Raw genomic sequence first — 25,433 nt, 5'->3', positions numbered from 1 at the left:
CAAAACAAACTCTGGCATGGGCTTCTAAGTTTTATTCTTTGAGATAAGTCCTTATTATCAGATTCTGGGTTTCTTCCTTTGGCGGACAATTCAGTCATCAAATTTATCCCCAAAGTCAATGATAAAATCGTCAAGTGAAGCAAACAAATTAGTTACAATGTGCAGTGTTATTATTTCTTTCTGAAGATAATTACTTGTTTTTTCTATTCTTTCCAATATGGAGCTCCAAATTTCTGTTACCATTATAAATTCTAGTTTTTCCATTTTGATGGACAGGCCAATGACTTCGTCTCTAGCTTCTCTTGCCTGTTCTGTATCTTCTGCAATGGACACCAAAGTTTCTATAATTTGTTAATGACCTTCATGAAAGATGATTACTGCATCGCGCAATAGGGGTGAGAGTGTCACTGACATGATACGTGAGTTGGGGTGGCAGTCACTGAAACATAGGCAGTTTTCTTTGCAGTGAGATCTATTTACAAAATTTCAATCAACTTTCTCTTCCGAATGGGAAAATGTTTTATTGACACCCACCTATGTAGGAAGAAATGATCATCATAATAAAATAAGAGAAATCAGAGCTCGAATGGAAAGATTTAGGTGTTCCTTTTTCCTACGCGCCGCTCGAGCGTGGAATTGTAGAGAAGTAGTATGAAAATGGTTCGACAAACCCTCTGCCAGGCACTTACATGTGAATTGCAGAGTAACCATGCAAATGTAGCTGTAGATGTAGATATTAAGGTGATTTGTTTATACCATTTCATTTGTATTTTTCTCGTATGTTCTATATCGTCATTCAAATGTTTCATATAATTGTACATTGACAAGTTATTCCTGTGTCAGTTGTGTGCCAGAGCATCTAAGTCTCCTGGGTTACTGATGAGTTATCTATATGTTAGTACATGTAACAAATGTCATGCAGTCTCTGAAGCCTGGCCACAAGAAAAGAAAGAAAGAAAGGAAGGAAGGAATAAATAAATAAATACGACTGCTGTTGTGAAACTAGTCATATCAAGTAGCAGCTACAGTAGTTCTAATGTTCATACGAACTTAAACACCCATCCATTGCAACAAGTTGTTAACTAAAGCCCTGTTCACCATTTTAAGTAACTGGAAGCACTGCTGATACAAGATATACAACAGAGTAGCCAATAACATTTGGAACTTTAAATGGTACTGAATTGGGAACATTTCTTCAATTCCCCCTTCCTCACCAAGAATTTGCAAAGCTCAGTCAACTACTATGCACATGTAGAAATTTTTGAGAAATAAATAGCCACTTTTGGGCTAGATCCAATTTAAGAACCACTCTTGTTATTTCATAGTATCTGCTTCCATCTCCATCACTTAAATTGCAAATTCAAGCATAACCATTTTTAACTACACAGGGTGTCCCATTTATCTTGACCACCCTAAATAACTGTTTGTCCAGATGCAGATTACAAAATATTTCAAGTAAATGTTCTTTAGCCGTCAGGGGGACATCAGTCAGCATGATTGTAAAAAAAACAAAGCTACAATGAAGGGAAAGATATGAACAGTGGTATGACTTTTTTAAATGGCACTCTGTATTTTTTATTTGGTAATTCATTTCCTCTCCTAAAGACCTATTCAAAAATGTATCACAGTGTACCATTCACTAAAACACAACGTTATTAATTACATAACACAACATTGACATTGAGCCCAGGATCACAAACTCTTCCACTTGCTGGAGTTGTCAGAAAAAAAAATGAAAACCAAATAAAAATGTAACAAAATTGACTTTCCTGTACCATTGTCCAGGAGTAGAACATTCAAAGGTGCTCAGAGTGGTAACCCTGGACACCGATACACTGGTGCACTCATTGAATGAAAGAATTATTTACTGTTTCCAGTGTTGCCTGCTGAAGAGAATTACGAGCAAGCACGATACGTTCCTGCATGTCCTCTGGAGTTGTTGGAATATTGCGATAGACAATGTCTTTAATGCATCCCAAAAGAAAAAAGTCCAGAGGATTTAAATCAGGGGATCTAGCAAGCCAAGTAACTGTTCTTCCTTGACCAATCCATCTGGCACGATACCTTCAGTTCAGAACACAATGTGCCCACAAGACATTATGTGCTGGACATCCATTGTGTTGATACCACATAAGCATTCTGGTTCTTAACGGCACTTCATCCAGAAGAGGAGGAAGAATTCATCTGAGGAAGTAGGCATGCTCTGTGCCATTTAGACTACCATTGATGAAATAATGGCCAATAATTTTAGTACCAAGCATCCCACATCAGACGTTAACTCTCCATTGACGCTGATGTTCCACCTGTCTAAGCCATTATGGGTTGTCGCTGGACCAATAATGCATGTTCCTTGTATTTACCTGTGCTTTGTTTGAGAAGGAACATTCATTGGTAAATAGGACCTTGGAGTAGTAGTTCGGATTGGCAAGAATTGAACTGAACACGATTCTGGAAATCATTCCCATACAATTTTTGATGCAGGTGTACATGGTACAGATTGAACTAGTGACATGTAAGAATACAATGTACACTGGTTTTAGAAATGCCAATCTCGTGTTCAAGTTGTCGTGTGCTCACACGTGGAAGCAAGAACAGAAACTTCAGCAGCTTCAACTGTGAGAGTGTTACGATGATTGCATTGTCGTGGGTTGAAACTTCCTGTTTCCTGAAGCATCGTAACAAGACTAGAAAACATCCATTGGGAAAGTGGGTTCTTGTCAGGTTATCGCTCTGTACAATTCCGCTGCCTGCATAGCATTTCACCTACCTTCAACAACAATAAAAGAAACATTATGTCAATGCAATTTGTTGGAAGGACAGCCTTTACTGTACGCCTACTCTACACAATAATATTTAAAAGGACTAAACTACCGTACTAAATGTACCCATACATAAGAAAACAGTATTGCAATTACTGTTCTGCTACTTCACATTCCCCATAGATAAGTAGCATTTCTACCTTCTCTTCGTTGGTGTATATTCTACTCACAGAACTCCAACTGACAATGGTTGACGGAATATCGGGTGTGCATTCTACTTATGTTTACATATGTCCTCTGTCAACATCAGCACATGGACCAGTTCCATTACCCCAAGTACCTGCACTAAGTGCTGGGAGTGTCAATGTCAATGTTGTGTTATGTAATTAATAATGTTGTGTTTCAGTGAATGTTACATTATGATACATTTTTGAATAGGTCTTTAGGAGAGGAAATAAATTATCAAATATAAATTCCGGGTGTCATTTAAAAAAGTCATACCGCTGTTCATATCTTTGTAAAAAACAGAGCTACAATGAAGGCAATCATGCTGATTAATGTCCCTCTGATGGCTAAAGAACATTTGCTTGAAACATTTTGTAATTTGCATCTGGACAAGCAGTTATTTAGGGTGATCAAGATAAATGGGACACCCTGTATATGGTCCTGAAGAATGGAAATTTTGAGGTTCATTAATCAGTAAATGGTATTCAAGTTGAAAGTATCTATTCTGAATACAATCACACTAAGAGACTTGTTGTTTCTGATCCACTGTGGAGCTAATTTGAGTGTCCGGACTAATGGTATGTTACAACAAATGCCCCCAACAATCACTTACAGAACGTATCCCTGAACTGTTTGATCACTTTCTCTGTAGATTAGAAAAGATCTTGGCTACTTTTTACATAATAACCAGAGAGCAAAAAGAAAGGAAATCCAACATTTTAAAATATTTTAACCAGAGAAACTGATGTGAATTGTGTGACAATAACAGTGTAGTGCAATTGCGGTTCCCACTTATTAAAAAAACGTATTATTCTTGACAGTAGGCCTTTTAATAGTCAGTTAACTGGAGTAGAGTTCACATGGTAAAATACAGCAAAATCAATAAAAAAGGTAATTGTGTTGATGGGAGTGAGGCACTGCCACCGCAATGTAGAGTTCTGATAGCCCCACTTCATCCTGGGGGACATGTCCACCAGGTGGCTTTGAGCAATGCAGACTACAACACACAGACAGCCATTCCCATCCAAACAACATACGTAAGGTTATAAATAATCAATACAACACACAGAGCTCCTCCTCAGCCCCTTAATTCCAAGTTTTGCAAATTCACATCATACCAGTGCTGTGTTGTGCTGTGAAGGTTAACTGTTTTTGAATGCCAGTGCCTAGGGATGCTGTTTCTTCATGAATCTACCAACACTTCTGACAAGTGCAGCATTCTCCTGAGTGCTTAGAGTACCTCAAAAGCACCAGTATTTTTGATTTTTATCTTTCATCTAGAAATCTGTTTAGGTATTAAGGGGTTTACGTTAATATCTTGTGAACAATCAACTCACCATATTCGCTAGTCTGTGTGCAGGAGCTGCACAAAAATATGGAAAACAGTGAGAAATGCATGGCTGAACTTAAATGCTGACACTAGCTAATGCCACAGGTTGCACTGTTTTATTTTACCACGAGCGACACCTATGCAATGTCGTCAATATGTTACAAGTGTCGGTTGTAGTCAGAACAGTTTTCCATGTAGTTGGGTATGCATTTATTGGAGCTCAGTGCATTCAAACATTGACAATTGTTGGTGCTCATTTGATGGGTTCTTCCATAACCAACGTAGCTGAAGTGTTTGATGTTATGAGAGGCACAATATCAAACATTTATACTGCATACAGGGAAAGCAGAAAATGTCTTCCTCTGAGTCACAATGTGAATAATAGTGTGCATGGGGTGTTTGTGATGGATGGTCATTGAAGAGGATTGTGCTGAAAAATAAGAGGACAATAGCTGAAAATTCACTGCACAACTGAATGTTGCACTCTCAGATCCTGTCAGCACCAAAACAACATTAAGGGAGCTCCTTACACTGGGAATTGCAAGGTGAACTCTAATTCTAAAACCACTCATTAGGGATTTAAATGTCCATAACAAAGGTGTGATGCTGAAGCTGTGAAACCTGGACTATGGAGCAATGGAAAAATGTCATTTTGTCAGAAAGTCTTGTTCCACTGATATAACACACACTTTAAAACCATTCAGGATCCATATTCATCCATTCCAAGAAAACTGGAAGCTGTTTTGAATGACAGCGGGTTTCTTACACCATATTATGCATGGAAATGTGATGTATTTTTGGTGTTTCCATATTTTTGTCCACTCCATGTATATAACTTTTGCTACATGAGGTCTTCAATTATTAGTTAACTCATTGCTATGCTAGTGATTGTTGCCACACCATATCAACCTAACAGCAAATTTCTATTAGTTGTTTTACCACCACTGGCTACTCCGTGTCGCTGTATTCCTGACCATGTGCACATCGTGCATTTCACTTTGTACGCATTTCTATCCACTTTTATTGCTTAAATAAAGTTCTACCACAACAGTACACTGATAATGGATAGAAAAAATGAACATAATAATTTATTATTCCCTGTAGATTTTGCTCTTCAAACACATCATTGTTTAAACATTGTTGTCAGCACACTTTTGCACTTGGCTGCTTGGTTACTTCAGTATGGTGACTTCATTTACCTTACACACCTAGAACAACACAAACAACAACTCAACATGTGATCATAAGGATTACAACTTTATTTTCTGACAACCATCAACATTTACACATCAAATTTATTAATTATTACATGATTTTGTAACATCCTGTTGCAAATAAATATGTAATACATATGGTTATACAACACTTAACATTTGGATAATTAAGTCTTAAAGAATCAAATTGTTACAGATATATATTCATTTACTACCTGAAACAATCATACATGGAATTTAACACAATCGCTGCTGCTACCTCTAGCTACTACTTTAATTTTCTCCAATACCTTAACAATCAAAATTTACAGACTTAGTACTCAAAGGATGCAAATACCAATATAATTTACATCTGATGATTGTAGATTCAACACATATATACATAATTTATGTAGCTGTAGGATAAACATTTTTTGTGCCCAAATTGTGGCACATATCAATGAATTCAGATCATTTTGTTCCAAGCCTTTCACACATTCTTTATTCACTACTTTATCTACACACTGAGTGGCAGGAGGAGGGGGGGGGAGAGTTTAGAGTTATCACATCTTTGCATATACATTGCATTTGCATTCAAGTAAACTTGTGATTAACACAAAAGTTCATATGGGTTTGCACAACATGGGTGCAACATTGATTGAAATCGATATGTATGTGAAAAACATGGATGACAAGTCTGTCATTTGTACACTAATCATTTTGTTAAGGAATATAATGATCCTGGGTGGTGATGCAATATAATTATCACCCACGCTAATTTGACTGAGTAACATATATGTGCAGAACTTGCGTACTTGCAGAATGAACATTTTTTGTGCATGTACAAATGAATCCAGATCATTTTGTTCCAAGCCTTTCACATGCACATTATACACTGCTTTATCTATACATTGAGTGGGTGGGGGGAATGGAGGAGGGGGGGGGGGGCTGAATGAATAACACTTATGCACAGAACTTATGTAACTGCAGATCGAACAATTTTTTGTGCCTAAATTGTGGCATGTACAAATGAATTCAGATCAGTTTGTTCCATGCCTTACACACACTTATTATTCACTATTTGATCTACACAATGAGTGGGGAGCCAGGTGTCGCACCTTTCATACATATTTTATTCACATAAACTTTTAATCAACACAAAAATTCATATGGGTTTGCACAACATGGGTGAAACATTGACTGAAATCGATATGTATGTGAAAAACATGGATGACAAGTCTGTCATTTGTACAGTAATCACTTTGTTAAGGACTATACTGATCCTGGGTGGTGATGCAATATAATTATCACCCACGCTAATTTGACCGAGTAACATATATGCGCAGAACTTGCATACTTGCAGAATGAACATTTTTTTGGGCCCAAATTGTGGCATGTACAAATGAATCCAGATCATTTTATTCCAAGCCTTTCACATGCACATTATTCACTACTTAATCTACACACTGAGTAGGTGGGGAGAAGAGGAGGAGCTGCCTCGAATGAATAACACTTATGCACAGAACTGATGTAACTGCAGAATGAACATTGTTTTGTGCCTAAACTGTGGCATGTACAAATGAATTCAGATCAGTTTGTTCCATGCCTTACATACACTTATTATTCACTATTTTATCTACACACTGAGTGGGAAGCCAGGTGTCACACCTTTGCACACATATTTTATTCACATAAACGTGTGATTAACCCAATAATTCATCTGGGTCTGCACAGCATGGGTTCAACATTGACTCAAATGGATGTGTATGTGAAAAACATGGATGACAAGTCTGTCATTTGTACAGTAATCACTTTGTTAAGGACTATACTGATCCTGGATGGTGATGCAATATACTTTTCACCCACACTAATTTGACTGAGTAACACATATGTGCAGAATTTATGTACCTGCAGAATGAACATTTTTGGTGCCCAAATTGTGTTATGTACAAATGAATCCAGATCATTTTATTCCAAGCCTTTCACATGCACATTATTCACTACTTAATCTACACACTGAGTGGGTGGGGGAAGGGGAGGGGGATGGCTTGACTAAGTAACACATATGTGCATAATTTATGTACTTGCAGAATGAACATTTTTTGTGCCTAAACTGTGGCATGTACAAATTAATTCAGATCATTTTGTTCCAAGCCTTTCACATAATCATTATTCATTACTTTCTCTACACACTGAGTGTGACGCTTGTGATTAACCCAATAATTCATCTGGGTCTGTACAACATGGGTGCAACATTGACTGAAATTGAGGTGTATGTGAAAAATATGGATGACCAGTCTGTCATTTGTACAGTATCACTCCGTTAAGGGCTATACTGATCTTGAGTGGTGATGCAATATAATTATCACCCACACTACTTTGACTGAGTAACACATATGTGCATACTTTAAGTACCTGCAAGATGAACATTTTTTGTGACCAATTGTAGAAAGTGCAAATGAATTCAGATCATTTTGTTCCAAGCCTTTCACATAATCATTATTCATTACTTTATTTACACACTGAGTGTGAGGCTTGTGATTAACTCAATAATTCATCTGGATCTGCACAACATGGATGCAACATTGACTGAAATGGACATGTATGTGAAAAATATGGATGACAAGTTGTCATTTGTACAGTAATCACGCTGTTAAGGATATACTGATCTTCAATGGTGATGCAATATAATTACCACCCACGCTAATTTGACTGTATAACAAATATGTGCATAATTTATGTACCTGCAGAATGAACACTTTTTGTGCCCAAATTGTTGCACGTGCAAATGAATTCAGATCATTTTGTTCCAAGCCTTTCACACACTCATTATTCATTACTTTATCTACACATTGAGTGGGAGCCAGGTGTCATATCTTTGCATACATATTGTATTCAAATAAACTTGCAATTAACCCAATAATTCACGTGCACAACGTGGATGCAACATTGACTGAAATGGATGTGATGATGCAATATAATTATCACCCATGCTAATTTGTCTGAGTAACAGAAATGCGCAGAATTTATGTACCTTCAGAGTGAACATTTTTTTTGCCCAAATTGTGGCATGTACAAATGAATTCAGACCAATTTCTTCCATGTTTTTCACACACTGAAGGGGGTTGTCACACCCATGCATACACATTGTATTCAAACAAACTTGTGTTTAACCCAGTAATTCATCTGGGTCTGCATAGCATGGATGCAAGATTGACTGGAATGGGTGTGTGTGAGAGAAACATGGGTGCCACCAGTCTGTCATTTGTACAGCAATCACTTTGTTAAGGACAATGCTGATCTTGGGTGGTGACGCAACATAATTATCACCCACACTAATTTGCACATGGGCACCTGGATCTGCAGGAGTAGGAAATGTGATACTTCGCAGTACCAGTCCAATGAGCACTAGGGGTGGAGTTGTAATCTGTGAACAGGTCAACTGAGGGGGAAAAAAACACAGATTTTATTTACATGACAAGATTTCTCACATTAATATAAGCAAAACAGAGAAAATACTTATCAGTAAACAGAAGTAATGAATTACACTGATAAAAGGCAACCAAATCCTTCAGACACAGAAACTGAGGAAATCAAATATTTCTCCTCGTCAAAGTTAACTGGAATGCAAACCTAGCATTAAACTGTGAATCTTGTTATGCACTTGAGAAGAAATATTCAAAGACTTTATGGCTACAGATTTTGTCATTAATTTCTAATGTATAAATGGTGCTATTATTTTCATTATTTAAAATATTAAAAGCATTTACAGGGTGATCCGAAAAAGTCTGAAAAGCTTTTAAGGGCACTGCAGGGTAGGCTGCATTGAGAAATAATTGGCAATGGGGGGGGGGGGGGGGGGGGAAATGATATGTTGCACCATTTCCGATTTCATAAGCATTGAAGTTAGCCCGTCAGGTCATTTCCTGTGCAAATTCAAGCAACCTGCCAGAGACAGTGTTGCCAAATGTGTTCTTGGTTTGGTTCCCTCAAACTGAAAAAGAGTGATGCGAAAATTGGACAATGGATGGTAGCAAAGTAGAAAACACTTTTGGCTCACGGCCTCTGGCAGATCGCTTTGATTTGCACGCACAATGACCTGATTGGCTAACTTCAATGTTAACTAAATCACGAATGGTGCAATATATCAAACTTGTGTTTCTTAACAATTATTTTGCAGCACAACCTATGCTGAAACACCCTTAAAATCTTTTCACACTGTTTCTGGCCCCCCTGTGTATAATGAATGGTATCTAATATTGTCTGATACTATTTTATGCTCTGACCAAAGCAGCACAAGCCACTGTAATGTAACAATTACTCCACAAATTTTAAGATACGCACAATTTTTTGTTAATTATTGATCATATGACATGACAAAGTGGCAGTACATAGAGAGAGACCCTGAGCTGCAAGACATAACATGAGCCAAGAAGCACAGGATGCCAGGATGAGAAAAACAGTGAATGGGCAGCCAATAGAGCTACACCAAAGGGTAAAAGGTGGAGCTTTAGTGCAACCAGAGATGGTTATTTTTATAACAGCATTTGCAAGTGTGCCGGGCTGGGTTCTCTCGAAGGAGAGGAGGAGGAGGAGAAATCTGAGTTCTGTACACACTGTCTACAGAAAAACCAATATGTAGCTTTGATTGTTGGTGGTAGCATCCCATGAAACTCAAGTTTTGTATGATACATCAATGCTATGAAAAATTTGAGTGCTCATTTTTATTTGTATTGATTAGATGAGCTCATCAACACTCCACGATGAAAACTAACAATGTTATGGCATAGAAAGTAAATAAATTATTACACTAATTAACAAAACTTTAATTCCTGTTACATCTGTAAATCTAAAATGTGCACACTGTATCAAATACTAGCTACTGGTAACAGCTACATTCAGACAAAATATCTTAGTCATTCATGAAGCACTTCAGACACAACAAAACAATTTAAAAGTAAGCAATAAACAAACTAAGCCACAATGCAATATTGCAAGCATGTACATGTAAGATGACAACATGATGTAGGTATTGCATTATCTATCTTCCTATGTAAACTTCTTCCTTTGTAAACAGAAGATAAATTTCTTGGTAAAATAAAGATTTAATTGAATTGGCAATTCTGAAAACTGACTAACTGAAAACTGGTAAGATTAGATTAGATTAATACTTGTTCCATAGATCATGAATACGACACTTCGTAATGATGTGGAACGTGTCAGGTTAATAAAAGATGTCTGTACAAGAAATTACATTACACAAAATATTGCATGACACAAATGATTAAGTTTTTTTTTTTTTTTTTTTTTTTTTTTTTTTTTTTTTTTTTTACTTAGTTTATATCTAAAAATTCAGCCAATGAGTAGAAGGAGTTGTCATCTAGAAATTCTTTTAATTTATTTTTAAATGTTAGTTGGCTATCTGTCAGGCTTTTGATGCTGTTTGGTAGGTGCCCAAAGACTTTTGTGGCAGCATAATTTACCCCTTTCTGTGCCAAAGTCAGATTTAACCCTGCATAGTGAAGATCATCCTTTCTCCTGGTGTTATAGGTATGCACACTGCTATTACTTTTGAATTGGGTTGGATTATTATCAACAAATTTCATAAGGGAATATATATACTGTGAGGATCCCTAGATCCTTAAATAGATGTCTGCAGGACATGTGTAAAGTTTGCAGCATCAATAAAAAGTGCATAAGTAGCTACTTCAAAATGATGTGGGCCCTTAAGCAGTCAAATAATATTAAGGCAGGTTTGTCTTGTTTCATATAAGTTTGATCAATTTACCATTTTGGAGATTAAAATAGATACAGTATATGTAGAACTGACTAAGGTCTCAAAATGACTGACACGGAAAGAAGGAAAGAACTGTTGTAATAACCTTGATGTCATAATTGTCAAATTTACATAAATGTCTATGTCTACATTTTACACAGGGCAGTTCAAGACAGAAGTGGATTTGGGGAGAGCACGTATAAGGTGGTGCACCCACGCCTCCCAGGCTGAGTGTTTTTGTGTAGGAGAACACACTGTGTAAGAGGCAGTAGAGGCATTCATGCAGCACGAGAGCTCTGTTTTTCAGCAGACTGTCAACACAGAAATTTTTCCAATTGCCACAGTTTGTACAAAGCCTGTGTTTGCTAGAGACTCAAATTTTCAGAAGAAACAGACTTTATGTTGGTAATAGACTAAAAATTTGCAGGATTTTGTGTTCTCAAGGCCTAAAACCTGAGGTTCATGGTATAAAGGATTAATTGCTGGTATACTTGACTACACAAACACTGGTGTGGGTGAACTTCCTTGATACAATATGTTACGCACTGGTCCATGACTACTTGATGCAGTGATATAAAACATTTGCTCATTAGGGAATGCAGAATACATTTAGTTAAAATGAACTTGATATCATCTTACCAAACTATTACCTGAGAACTTGTGAGTGCAGGCAAAGGTTACTGATTACACCCACTTGCAAGTTGTGGATTATTACTTGTAGACTAGATCTCATGAACAATAACATTAATTTGTAGATTACAGATCTACTGGTAAGAAAAGGGATATGACCTGAATTCATACCATATGGCAGCACACACCACTATGCCTAGTGTTGCCTGGGTATTCATTAGTCCAATCTTCTATTGCTCAATTTCCTCTTCCACCTGTCCCTCCCCCCCCCCCCCCCCCCCCCCCCCCCCCCCCCATCTATTCTCCTCTGTGCCTCTCCTAAACATTTGAAGAATGGGGACCTCTTGTCAGGTTGCCACCATATTTGCTGATGATAGTCATCTGTGGTAGTGCAGAATTGTGATTCATCAGTGAACACAAAGTTATGCCATTCATCATTATCTGTTGTATACTTCCCGGCCATGGGACCACTCAAATGGCAGCCTACACATTTGATGGTAACTATCTAGCCCAGTTGCTGCTAGTCTCTGGCTGACAGTGTGAGATGACGCAGAAGGTTGCAGGAAGTTCATTACCCATTCTTGGGTGACAGGCACAGATGTGAAGGGATTACGATGTGCTTCGTGCACAGTAAGGCACTCCTCCCTTGTGGGAATCGGCCATGGTCAGCCGGAGCCTTTATGACGAGTATGCTTACCCTCATGTTCCCATGCAGTCCAACATCAGATCACTGTCACATCTCAATGCCCCACAAATCTGTGTAATTATGATTCAACCAGCCAGCCAAATGAAAACCCACAACGAGGCCAGTTTCAAACTCTGTCAGATATTTATAATGCTGTCTCACATGCATATGTGGAATCTCCATGTCTTTCACAATGATCACTCAATATCTGACGCTGTTCATGCCCCTTTTAGACCATAAACTAAACACACACAACACTAACACACTTTGTTGACCTTTCTACCAGTCTCAGATAATTCCAACTCTAATTATTTATATACCCACTGCGTTGCAACACATGTGTACATAAAGTTATAAAGACACCCATGTCTTCTGGATTCTTCACTTTTGGGGTTTCATGCCTCAATCAGTCAAAACAGGATTCTTATAGGTCCACTTTGTTGTCTGTCTTTTCTTTCCAGATTGTAACTAGTGTGTGTTCCAAACTGCATTGAAATCATTATAGGGGTTTAGAATGATTTTTTTTACCCATGGCATTGCTCTCATACACACAGGTCAAAGATATTTCACACATATTTCACATGTATTTGTACACATATTTCACTTCTATGTCTAGTGAATTTCGCCCTGCAGTTTCACTTTCACACAGCTTAACATTAATGACATTTTATCACCTGAACTATCATATTTTTGTTGGTACATTTAGCAAAAAATGTGGATACTGCCTGTGGAAAGTGCTGCAAATAGAGTTAGTAGCAACACAGTAATAGAATTAAATGTCTAGCATGATGTAGTACTTTTTCATGCATTCAGTGTTTATGACATTGTATCTCCTGAACTGTCATACAATGATGTAATTTTTCCTGTACATTTAGAGGTATATGTGAATATTGTCTGCAAAATGTGTCATGAACACTGTCAGTAGTAAGGAAGCAATAAATTACAATGTCATGCTTCATGTGGCAGTTTTACTGCATGAACAACAAAACTGTAGTATGCAATAAACTTTTCTTCCTTTCATCATTTTGTGGGGGTCGTCAGCAAGAAAAAGTTTTTTAAAGCATTGAAATTATGTGTACAGTTTGCTGCAAGTCTCTAAGTGTTCTCATTATCAAATACTGGATAACTGAACCACGAGTATTCTCACATTGTGGGCTACACTGATTTTTCACCCCCACCCCTCTGAGAGGTGGTTGGTTCTTATCTCCATAGTGATTCTCTCCAGATGGTAAATGATGTGTGTACCAAGTCTTGTTGAAATCGTTCCACAACATATGTCTGCCAACTGAAGATAAGTTATCATAACATGAAGTGGTGGACAGTAATAAGTCTGCTCATAAATTACTCAGCAAAGGAAGAACATAAACTGCTAAAAATACTCAAAAAATGGAAGATAATTTAAAAGCATGCTATTCCCTTCACAAATTATTTGTATTTTGAGACAGTTGAAAAGTAACCAAATAGAATAATTGAAAAAGGTGCAAGTTATTTTAAATTTTGAATTTTCCATGGCTTAGTAGGCCCAGTTGTAAATCAGAGCTTGCTGCAACTAAGGCTGACAACCTTCGAAAGTCAAAAATGGAAAGGTCTTTTAGGAAAAAAATTCCGCCGTCCTGCTTGAAAAGGCAGGAAAAGGCTACATCGGATTCGGTGGGTAGTCAACTAGAAGACAGCAACGAATCGGAGCGTTTGCAGCCATCAAAATGCACACTAAAACACAAAAAGAAGATTAAACATGAGCAGATAAATTATATAGCAACACACAACATAAACTCACTACTTCAGACCGGAAAACTCGAGGAGCTCACAGATGAACTAAATAAACAAAAAATTTTAATAACTGGGATCCAAGAAATGAGAAACACCACACAGGACCCATTCGAATCACAAGGATACAGAATTTATAATGGGAAACCAAGACCGAGGGCAATGAAACGATGTCCCCAGTTTGGAACAGGGTTTTTAGTAAACATAAAAATAACAGATTGAGTAACGGATTTCCAAGCAGTATCACCAAGAATTGTGACTAAGCTTTAAAACAATGAATAAAACCTATACAATAACAAATGCTCATGCCCCAACAAATGAAAAAAATTGTCTAACAAAAACAAAGGAAGAAGTCGATATATTTTGGGACCTTCTAGAAAAAAACTGTGAACAGAGTAAATAAAAATAATGCAAAAATCTTATTGGGAGATTTCAATGCTGAGTTGGGAAATGAAAGGAAATATAAAGATATAATTGGAAAATGGAGCCCACATAAATTTATGAACAAAAACGGTCAAAGACTTGTAGAACTCTGCAGAGAACACAACCTTATATCTAAATCAACATACTTTAAGAGGAAGCCAAGTAAACTTAAAACATGGAAACATTCAGACTGGAGGAAGGGGGAGTGGCAGCTAGACCATGTCTGTATGGACAACATTTTTCATAAGGAGATCCACATTGTTAAAGTACTGAGAGGAGTAGACACAGGCTCAGACCGTTATATAGTTAAAATTAAAATCAAATTCACTCCGTTAAAGAAGAGGACCAGAAAAACTAATAAAATAAAAAGGAGGTTTGACCCACATCAGCTAATTAAAAATAATAAATACCAACAAATAACACAAACCATCAAATTAACTGATGATCTAAAACAACTAGTGCCTAATCTTAAAAAAGAAGCAGAGAATCTAGCTCCCTTGAACCCACGAAGGAAACATGCATGGTGGACATCAGAATGTGACAAATTCTATGAAGATAGACACCAAGCATGGTTAAAGTTTCAAACGCATAAAACTGAAGAAAATGCCATTTACCTAAAAAATGAAAGAAAAAAATTCACACAAAATATTAGACGAATCAAGAGAGGATTCCATAAAGCTATTATAAACTCTATAGAAGATAATTATCATAAAACCAACTCCAGAAACTACTATAAAGTCTTTGGGAAACAACTACAACAAAAGAAGCCCCTACACTAATACTGAAAGATGAAGATGGAAGAATGACACACAGTAACAAGGAAAATACAGAAATCATGACAAAAGCATTTAACAAACTTCTGAATTGTGAGGAACCCAAGGAACCCTTACAAATAAACATAAATACCCCAATAAAAATCAAACCTAACAAACTAGACCCTCCAACTTTCCAAGAAGTAGAAAAAATTCTTAAAGAACAAAAAAATTATAAGGCATGTGGAAATATGTGAGTGACAGTGTCAAGACCTCCTTACATATGGCTCTAACAAAAATTTGGGTAACAGAACGATTCCCCGAACATTGGACCAAAGCTATCATCCACCCACTACACAAAAAGGGAAGATAAGAGCAACCCAGACAACTACAGAGGAATCTCTCTCCTAGATTGCACATACAAAATTCTATCCAAGATCCTATATGAAATAATCAAGGAGCAATTAGAACAGGAGTTAGGGGAATATCAGGGAGGTTTCAGACCATGGAGAAGCTATGCAGAGCAGATAATTAGTTTAAAATTGATTATGGCATTCTACACGAAACGGAACAAACCTCTGGCAATAACATTTGTAGATTTTAAGAAGGCACATGACTGTTGTTGTGATAGTGCCACGACATTTAAGTGCCGCCACGACAGTACGCGCAAACGGCGATAGAGGCGCTCCGCAAATCGGCTGAGTGCGGGAGCGCCACCTAGCTACGAACGGCGCCGGCCGCATGTCACGGCACGGCATTCGAATACGAGAGACTGAGTAGTAATCATGTGATCAGCTATTGTTTCTAAGAGAGAGTGTTGAATATCCACCCATGGGAACGGGTGCACGCCGATTTTGCCGGCCCCTTCCTCGGTACTTATTGGCTACTGTTGATTGACGCCTTCTCGAAGTTTCTTTTTGTTGTTAGATGTCCATCACCCACCACTGCGGCGACGACGCTGGCTTTATCCAAAATCTTTGCGCTAGAAGGTCTTCCATCCACGATCGTCACGGACAATGGCCCTCAGTTCTTCACAGGCCTTCCGTGATTTTTGTACTGGACAAGAGATTCATCATGTTACAGCACCTCCCTTCCATCCGCAATCGAATGGGGAGGTCGAGCGCCTTGTCCGCACTTTCAAATGCCAGATGAAAAAATTCCTTAGTGATTTTTCCACAGATGACGCTCTGCTGCAATTTCTGAGTTCTTATCGCTTCACGCCTCTGGGATGGCCGCCAACCGTGCACTCTACTGCACCTGCTTCACCCTGTCAGGCCTTGTGCTGTGTCCCCTAGTGCGGGAAAATACTCGGTGGGCGCCGACGTCTGCGCACGAGGGTATGGATCTCGCCCTAAATGGATTCCAGGGGTGGTCAAGGCTCTTCGCGGCCGCTGGCTTTGTGGAACCAATACGGGCGATGGCACGGTTGTTCGCCATTACGACCAGATGCGCCCACGAGTGGGGGCCACGCCGGTGCCACCGCCCCTCTTCGCCTCCACCAGCCCGAGAAGCCAGTCCTGTCGCTGCTGCGGATCTACCGTCCGTGTTGATGCAGCCGACGTCGCTGCCTCTTCCGAGTATGCCGGAACCGGCCCCAGTCGCGACGCTGCCTTCTCCGGGACCTATTTCGCTGGAACCCACTCCCAGGTCCATGACACGTATGGATGCTGCTCCAGAGTTTTCACCCATCATCTCATCCAGGAGGCACGTTCCACGCACGAGCTTCCGTCCTGGACATTTTCGACCATACTCTCGTGTCTCTCCGCGGGATCTCCTCGGGGCCTCACAAGAGGCCATGGATGTCTCCGCACTGTCCATGTCTCCAAGGAAGCGAGTGTTTTTTTTTTTTTTAAGGGGGGAAAAGTGTTGTGATAGTGCCACGACATTTAACAGTGCCGCCACGACAGTACGCAGAAACGGCGATAGAGGCGCTCCGCAAATCGGCTGAGTGCGGGAGCGCCACCTAGCTACGAACGGCGCCGGCCGCATGTCACGGCACGGCATTCGAATACGAGAGACTGAGTAGTAATCATGTGATCAGCTATTGTTTCTAAGAGAGAGTGTTGAATATCCACCCATGGGAACGGGTGCACGCCGATTTTGCCGGCCCCTTCCTCGGTACTTATTGGCTACTGTTGATTGACGCCTTCTCGAAGTTTCTTTTTGTTGTTAGATGTCCATCACCCACCACTGCGGCGACGACGCTGGCTTTATCCAAAATCTTTGCGCTAGAAGGTCTTCCATCCACGATCGTCACGGACAATGGCCCTCAGTTCTTCACAGGCCTTCCGTGATTTTTGTACTGGACAAGAGATTCATCATGTTACAGCACCTCCCTTCCATCCGCAATCGAATGGGGAGGTCGAGCGCATTGTCCGCACTTTCAAATGCCAGATGAAAAAATTCCTTAGTGATTTTTCCACAGATGACGCTCTGCTGCAATTTCTGAGTTCTTATCGCTTCACGCCTCTGGGATGGCCGCCAACCGTGCACTCTACTACACCTGCTTCACCCTGTCAGGCCTGGTGCTGTGTCCCCTAGTGCGGGAAAATACTCGGTGGGCGCCGACGTCTGCGCACGAGGGTATGGATCTCGCCCTAAATGGATTCCAGGGGTGGTCAAGGCTCTTCGCGGCCGCTGGCTTTGTGAAACCCATACGGGCGATGGCACGGTTGTTCGCCATTACGACCAGATGCGCCCACGAGTGGGGGCCACGCCGGTGCCACCGCCCCTCTTCGCCTCCACCAGCCCGAGAAGCCAGTCCTGTCGCTGCTGCGGATCTACCGTCCGTGTTGATGCAGCCGACGTCGCTGCCTCTTCCGAGTATGCCGGAACCGGCCCCAGTCGCGACGCTGCCTTCTCCGGGACCTATTTCGCTGGAACCCACTCCTAGGTCCATGACACCTATGGATGCTGCTCCAGAGTTTTCACCCATCATCTCATCCAGGAGGCACGTTCCACGCACGAGCTTCCGTCCTGGACATTTTCGACCATACTCTCGTGTCTCTCCGCGGGATCTCCTCGGGGCCTCACAAGAGGCCATGGATGTCTCCGCACTGTCCATGTCTCCAAGGAAGCGAGTGTTTTTTTTTTTTTTTAAGGGGGGAAAAGTGTTGTGATAGTGCCACGACATTTAACAGTGCCGCCACGACAGTACGCAGAAACGGCGATAGAGGCACTCCGCAAATCGGCTGAGTGCAGGAGCGGCACCTAGCTACGAACGGCGCCGGGCGCATGTCACGGCACGGCAGTTGAATACGAGAGACTGAGTAGTAATCATGTGATCAGATATTGTTTCTAAGAGAGAATGTTGAATATCCACACAATTACTGTGATTAAAGGTTATAACAACTGTCTCCACAGACCTTCAGTATTAAAAATTTTAAGAAATCTAGGACTCCATCCAAAACTAATTAAAATAATACAACTCACTCTAACCAACACCAAATCAAAAGTGAAGTTTAGAGAAGAAATTTTGGAACCATTCCTCATAAAAACAGGCTTAAAACAAGGTGACTGCCTATCAACATTACTGTTCAACTGTGCACTGGAATACACAATGAGAGAATGGTACAAGGACAATCCAAAAATGATAAGAATTGGAAGTGCAAAAGATGATATTAGCCTAAACTGCTTGGGATTTGCTGATGATCTTGCTCCCCTAGCCAACACCGTTCAAGAAGCCAGGCAACAAGTGAAATCACTACAAGAAATAGCAGAGAAAGTAGGCCTTAGAATATCATGTGCCCGTTGACCTGGGACCGGACCGCAGCGACACACGGATGCACGCCAAGACCGTAGGATCCTACGGAGTGCCGTAGGGGACCGCACATCCACTTCCCGGCAAATTAGGGACACTGTTGCTCCTGGGGTATCGGCGAGGACCATTCGCAACCGTCTCCATGAAGCTGGGCTACGGTCCCGCACACTGTTAGGCCATCTTCCGCTCACGCCCCAACATCGTGCAGCCCGCCTCCAGTGGTGTCGCGATAGGCGTGAATGGAGGGACGAATGGAGACGTGTCGTCTTCAGAGATGAGAGTCGCTTCTGCCTTGGTGCCAATGATTGTCGTATGCGTGTTTGGCGCCGTGCAGGTGAGCGCCACAATCAGGACTGCATACGACCGAGGCACACAGGGCCAACACCCGGCATCATGGTGTGGGGAGCGATCTCCTACACTGGCCGTACACCTCTGGTGATCATCGAGGGGACACTGAATAGTGCATGGTACATCCAAACCGTCATCGAACCCATCGTTCTACCATTCCTAGACTGGCAAGGGAACTTGCTGTTCCAACAAGACAATGCACGTCCGCATGTATCCCGTGCCACCCAACGTGCTCTAGAAGGTATAAGTCAACTACCCTGGCCAGCAAGATCTCTGGATCTGTCCCCCATTGAGCATGTTTGGGACTGGATGAAGCGTCGTCTCACGCGGTCTGCACGTCCAGCACGAACGCTGGTCCAACTGAGGCGCCAGGTGGAAATGGCATGGCAAGCCGTTCCACAGGACTACATCCAGCATCTCTACGATCATCTCCATGGGAGAATAGCAGCCTGCATTGCTGCGAAAGGTGGATATACACTGTACTAGTGCCGACATTGTGCATGCTCTGTTGCCTGTGTCTATGTGCCTGTGGTTCTGTCAGTGTGATCATGTGATGTATCTGACCCCAGGAATGTGTCAATAAAGTTTCCCCTTCCTGGGACAATGAATTCACGGTGTTCTTATTTCAATTTCCAGGAGTGTATTTAAGCGAAATAATAACATACAATCTAAATGAGAAGCCATCATGGCAGAATAGAATAAAAAAACTAACTACACAAATTACATTACCAAAACTACATACAACAAAAAAAGCCTATCTATAGATGCAAAATTAAAACACTATAAAACAGTTACATAACCACAAATAACGTATGCAGCTGAAACTATCTTCAAAATAACTAACACAGCAGAAATTGACAGAATACTAAAAATAGAAAGAAGAATAATTAGGACATGTATAAATAAACAGTATAAAATAAACAGACATTGGAGAATGTCATCAAATGAAACAGTATATAACAAAATAGAACCAGTCATGAGCACGATCTGGAAGAAATGCATCTCATTCTTTGGACACCTGATGAGAACTCCAGAAAACAGAATTAGTAAAAAATAATACAAAAATTGGGGAATAGCAAGAGTGACATTAAATGGATCACAGAAATTAAGGAAGATATAAAAGAACTCCAAATTACAGTAGATGACCTATAAAACAACACAGAGAAAACCAGATTACTGCAAGACCCGCAAACAAGACTACAAATGAAAATCAATAAAAGGAGTACAGGAAGAGTGGTTTCAGATGAAGAAAGAAAGAAAATATCTGAAAAAATGAGGAAATATTGGGCAGACAGAAGAGCAAAACACCTTCCGTATAAGAATAGACTCTAATAATTATATTACCTAAATATCATATTAAGTTATTGTTGAGCCAAATTGCATGCCTGTGTAACAACTTGTTTACAACTTTGTATTTTTGACTAGAGTGGTGCAATGAAGGCCATAAAATAAATAAATAAATAAATAATAATAAAGGCCCAGTTGCAAAAATGTATAAAAAATACATCAAAATAAAAATTATATATATATATATATATATATATATATATATATATATATATATATATATATATATATATATATTATTTGTACATTAATGTTGACACATTGCCTAGCCTAAAGCTGTTACAGTAAGTCAGTAAAAGTGCACGAGATGTGCTTGTGTGTGTGTGTGTGTGTGTGTGTGTGTGTGTGTGTTACCCTTTCTGAAGGAGGCTTTGGCCAAAAGCTCAACATGTAAAAGTCTTTTTGTTGTATGGTGAGTAGCAATCTACCCTTTGGCCAAAAGCTCAACATGTAAAAGTCTTTTTGTTGTATGGTGAGTAGCAATCTACCCTTTGATTTTTTCTAACCTGGACTTTCCATTGTTTGAATCATCAATTATGTCTGTTGGAAATTCAGAGCACCTGGAAGACGTTTATAATAGTAGCTGATTGATAATAACACAAAAATAAAGAGAGTAACACCAAATACAGAATGTTAATTTATTCTATACCTAGTTTCACATTCCTGAAGATTTTTCATCATGCTGAAATATGCAGACTATGGTGCTCAAGTAAGAAACTAATCAACCTGGGGTTCTTAAGAAGACAAGGCAATGACTTACAACCTTACTAGTGAATAATCACGTTCAATGGCTACTCCTTCAATGATAAAAATGCTCAAATTTCGAATTATGGAATTGTTTTAAAAATTATGGCAGGATTTTTTCACACCTGGCAAGAAAAAGCTAGGGAATCTGAGTGTATGTTCTACAGGATGTCATATGTATATTAAAAGCTCCACCCAATAACTTGTGGCTGTGGTTACGTGCATGCCCTGTTGTATAATCTATGCCAGAACACAGTCCTTAATGTAAGTTGTCCTTATTGTTTTCATAAGGTAAGAACTATGTATCTTGCAAAGGTAGGGTGGCTTGCATGCCTCAACAACACAGACAGCTGTGCCATAGGTGCAACCATATTGGAGAGGTATCTGTAGAGAGGTCATACTGACATATGGTTCCTAAAGAAGGACAGCAGACATTTCAGTATCTGTATGAGCAACAGTCAGGATGATTGACTAACTTGCCTAGCACCAAAGTGGCGTTGTGGCCTTGCTATGTTGCTACTGCAAATGACAAAGCATGAGGAAAACGCAGCAGTTATATTTCCTGAGGACATGGAGTTATACTATAAGGCTTAATGATGATGGCACCCTCTTGGCTAAAATATTCCAGAGGTAAAACACTCCCACATTTGGATCATGAGATGGGGACTATTAAGGAGGTACTTGTCATCAGGAAAAAGAAACCTGATATTCTAGGGATTGGAGCTCAGAATGTTAGGTCCCTTAGCAGGATAGGTAGATTAGAGAATTTAAAAACAGGAATGAATAGGTTGAGGTTAGATACAATGACAGGAAGAGCAGAACTTCTGGTTGTGAACACAAAATCAAATAACGATAATGCAGAATCTGGCCTAATACGGAATGTGAATTTAGGAAAATAGGTCAGCTACTGTGAACAAAATAGTGACTGCATTTCTGTAGCCAACTGATACAAAGCCAACACCCACCGCAACAGTACATGTTTACATGTCCACCAGTTCCACATATAAAAAAGAAATTGAAAGAATGTATGATAAAGTAAAAGAAATTATTCTGACAGTTACTGCAAATCAAAATTTAATTGTGATGGGGACCTTGAATTTGATAGTATGAGAAAAGGAAGTTATGGAAAAACAGTATGAGAATATGGACTGGAGAAAAGAATGAAACCGAAAGCCCCCAGGTGGAATTCTGCGCAGGGCACTCTTTGGCACAAACACTTGTTATTAAAACCGTGCAATGTGGCTGTATATGTGGGAGAGAGCCCTGCACACACCAAGGTTTCACATAGATTATGAAATGTGAAGACAGGGATTTTGAAGCCAGATTTTAAACTGTAAAACGTATCCAGGAACAGAAGTACAATCTGGCTATAATTTATTTCTTATGAACTGAAGATTAAAACAAAATGAAATATAGAGAGGTAGGAAATTAAGGAGATGGGACCTTGATCAACAAAAAGAACCAGATGTTCTCTAGAGTTTCAAAGAGAACATTAAGCAATGATTGACTGACAAATAAGGAATGAATACAGCAGAAGAATGAATACAGCGTGCGCGTATATACCTATACTTTCCGCTCCCGGGATTGAAATGACTCCTTACCCTATCCCTTAAAACCCACATCCTTTCATCTTTCCTTTTCCTTCCCTCTTTCCTGACGAAGCAACCGCCGGTTGCGAAAGCTCATAATTTTGTGTGTGTGTTATTTTATTGTGCCTGTCTACCGGCGCTTTCCCGCTTGGTAAGTCTTGGAATATATTTATATCATTCACACAAGCAAGCAAACCTCACACACATATGACCACTTATATATGTGTGTGTGTGTGTGTGTGTGTGTGTGTGTGTGTGTGTGTGTGGTTTTGTTTTTCCTTTCCTGAAGAAGGCTTTGGCCGAAAGCTTATGCGTGCCTGTCTGCAGATCAATTTGTCATCTTTACAGTGAGTAGCAATATCTTTTCCTTGTTGCTGTTGTGGTCTTCAGTCAGAAGACTGGTTTGATGCATCTCCCCATGCTATTCTATCCTGTGCAAGTCTCTTCACCTCTGAGTAACTACTGCAGCCTACATCGTTCTGAATCTGCTTACTGTATTCATGTTTCCCTCTACAATTTTAATCTCCTCCCCCCCCCCCCCCCCCCAAACAAACAAACAAACACACACTCTTCCCTCCAGTAGTGAATTGGTGATCATCCCTTTATGTCTCAGAAGATGTCCTCCCAACCAATCTCTTCTTCTAGTCAAGTTGTGCCACAAATTACTTTTCTCCCCAATTCTATTCAGTACCTCCTCATTAGTTACGCGATATAACCATATAATCTTTGGCATTCTTCTGGAGCACTACAGTTGAAAAGCTTTTATTTTCTTCTTGTCTAAAGTGTTCATCATCCATGTTTCACTTCCATACAGGGCTACACTCCACACAAATACTTTCTGAAGAGACTTGCTGACACTTAAATCTACACTTCATGTTAACAAATTTCTCTTCTTCAGAAAACCTTTCTTGCCATTCCCAGTCTACATTTTATACCATCTCCACTTTGACCACCATCCATTATTTTGCTGCCCAAATAGCAAAACTCATCTACTAGTTTAAGTACCTTAGTTCCTAATCTAATTCCCTTAACATTGCCTGATTTAATATGACTACATTCCATTATCCTCATTTTGCTTTTGTTGATGTTCATCTTATACTCTCCTTTGAAGACATTGTCCATTTCATTCAACTGCTCTTTTGAGTCCTTTGCTGTGTCTGACAGAATTACAATGTCATTGGCAAACCTCAAGGTTTTTATTTCTTCTCCCAGGTCCCATTTCCTTATATTCCCACATTTTTGCATTTTGTTCAGTTATAATCTACAGTTCGTAACCAATAAATTGTGGTCAGAGTCTACACCTGCCCCTGGAAATGTCTTGCAATTTAAAATCTGGTTCTGAAATGTCTATCTTACCATTATATAAGCAATCTGAAACCTTCCGGTGTCTCCAGGTCTCTTCCATTTATACAAACCTCTTTCATGACTCTTAAAAGAAGCGCTGGCTATGATTAAATTATGCTGTGTGCAAAATTTCTACAAGGCGCCTCTTTCATCCTTCCCCCCAGACCATATTCACTTATTATTTTCCCTTCTTGTCCTTTTCCTACTATCGAATTCCAGTCCCTCATGACTTGAATTTTCATTTCTCTTAACTATCTGAATAATTTCTTTTATTTCACCATACATATTTCAATCTCTTCTTCATCTGCGGATCTAGATGGAACAAAATATTACTACTGTGTTGGGTGTGGGCTTCGTGTATCTTTCCTACAATAATGCTTTGACTATGCTGTTCATAGTAGCTTATCCACACTCCTGTTTTTTTTTTTTTTTATTCATTATTAAACCTACTCCTGCATTACCCTTATTTGATTTTATATTTATAACCCTGTATTCACCTGACCAGAAGTCCTGATCCTCCTGCCACCTAACTTCACTAATTCACGCTATATCTAACTTTAACCTATCCGTTTCCCTTTTTAAATTTCCTAACGTACCTACCAAATTAATGGATCTGACATTAAATGCTCCAATCCATAGAATGCCAGTTTTCTCTATCTTGATAATGACAGCCTCCTACTCAAGAGGATGTCACCATCATTTAATCACACAGCATAGTTGCATGCCCTCAGGGAAAAATTATGGCTATAGTTTGTCCTTGC

General features: G+C 39.6%; 1 protein-coding gene across 3 annotated transcripts in view; it reads right to left on the bottom strand.

Annotated features, from left to right (window-relative positions):
* Positions 1-3,714: 3,714 nt before the first annotated feature.
* The window catches only part of LOC126299454 (transmembrane protein 183-like), a 99,711-nt gene continuing 77,992 nt past the window's right edge, over positions 3,715-25,433 (bottom strand). For 2 of the 3 annotated variants that reach the window (XM_049991370.1, XM_049991371.1), the window contains one exon: positions 5,553-8,949. In XM_049991370.1, the coding sequence (XP_049847327.1) occupies positions 8,677-8,949 (273 nt within the window). In that variant the 3' untranslated portion in view covers positions 5,553-8,676. Of the gene's footprint in view, positions 5,523-5,552; positions 8,950-25,433 lie in introns of those variants that run through there. The other variant, XM_049991372.1, reaches the window with a different exon arrangement.

Source organism: Schistocerca gregaria, chromosome X (genome assembly GCF_023897955.1).
Source record: "Schistocerca gregaria isolate iqSchGreg1 chromosome X, iqSchGreg1.2, whole genome shotgun sequence".
Taxonomy (NCBI): domain Eukaryota; kingdom Metazoa; phylum Arthropoda; class Insecta; order Orthoptera; family Acrididae; genus Schistocerca; species Schistocerca gregaria.
Note: the sequence above shows the minus strand (reverse complement) of the source record. Positions and strands in the feature narration are given on the sequence as shown.